The sequence below is a fragment of the Cystoisospora suis genome (genome assembly GCF_002600585.1).
Source record: "Cystoisospora suis strain Wien I chromosome Unknown contig_3590, whole genome shotgun sequence".
Lineage (NCBI taxonomy): Eukaryota > Apicomplexa > Conoidasida > Eucoccidiorida > Sarcocystidae > Cystoisospora > Cystoisospora suis.
The window spans coordinates 1-395 of NW_027156385.1; the positions used below are offsets into that span (position 1 = coordinate 1).

At 57.5% G+C, this 395-nt stretch overlaps 1 protein-coding gene across 1 annotated transcript; it reads right to left on the bottom strand.

The window, feature by feature from the left end:
- Positions 1-32: 32 nt before the first annotated feature.
- CSUI_006962 (uncharacterized protein) lies at positions 33-389 on the bottom strand (the record flags this gene model as incomplete). The annotated part of the gene is made up of 2 exons (XM_068067112.1): positions 33-76; positions 209-389. Coding segments are annotated over 2 exons (225 nt in total), but the record flags the coding sequence as incomplete, so codon positions are not given.
- Positions 390-395: the final 6 nt, after the last annotated feature.

The window sequence follows — 395 nt, forward strand, 5'->3', positions numbered from 1 at the left end:
GGGTGATGATGGTGATGATCCGGGGCTGGGAAGAACTCGCTGGAGAAACTCTCGTCGGAAGAGAGAGAGGGAGGATGTGGGCGGGGCGGATGCGGGTGATGGGGAGGATGTGGATGATGGGGAGGACGAGGGTGATGATGATGATGATGATCAGGGGCCGGGACGAATTCGCTGGAGAAACTCTCCTCGGAAGAGAGAGAGGGAGGATGTGGGCGGGGCGGATGCGGTCGATGGGGAGGGTGTGGATGATGAGGGTGATGATGGTGATGATCAGGGGCCGGGTAGAATTCGCTGGAGAAACTCTCGTCGGAAGACAGAGATAGAGAATGTGGATGATGAGGATGATGCGGGTAGTGAGGCGGGTAGTGAGGTGGATGAGTAGCCTCGTAGTTGTA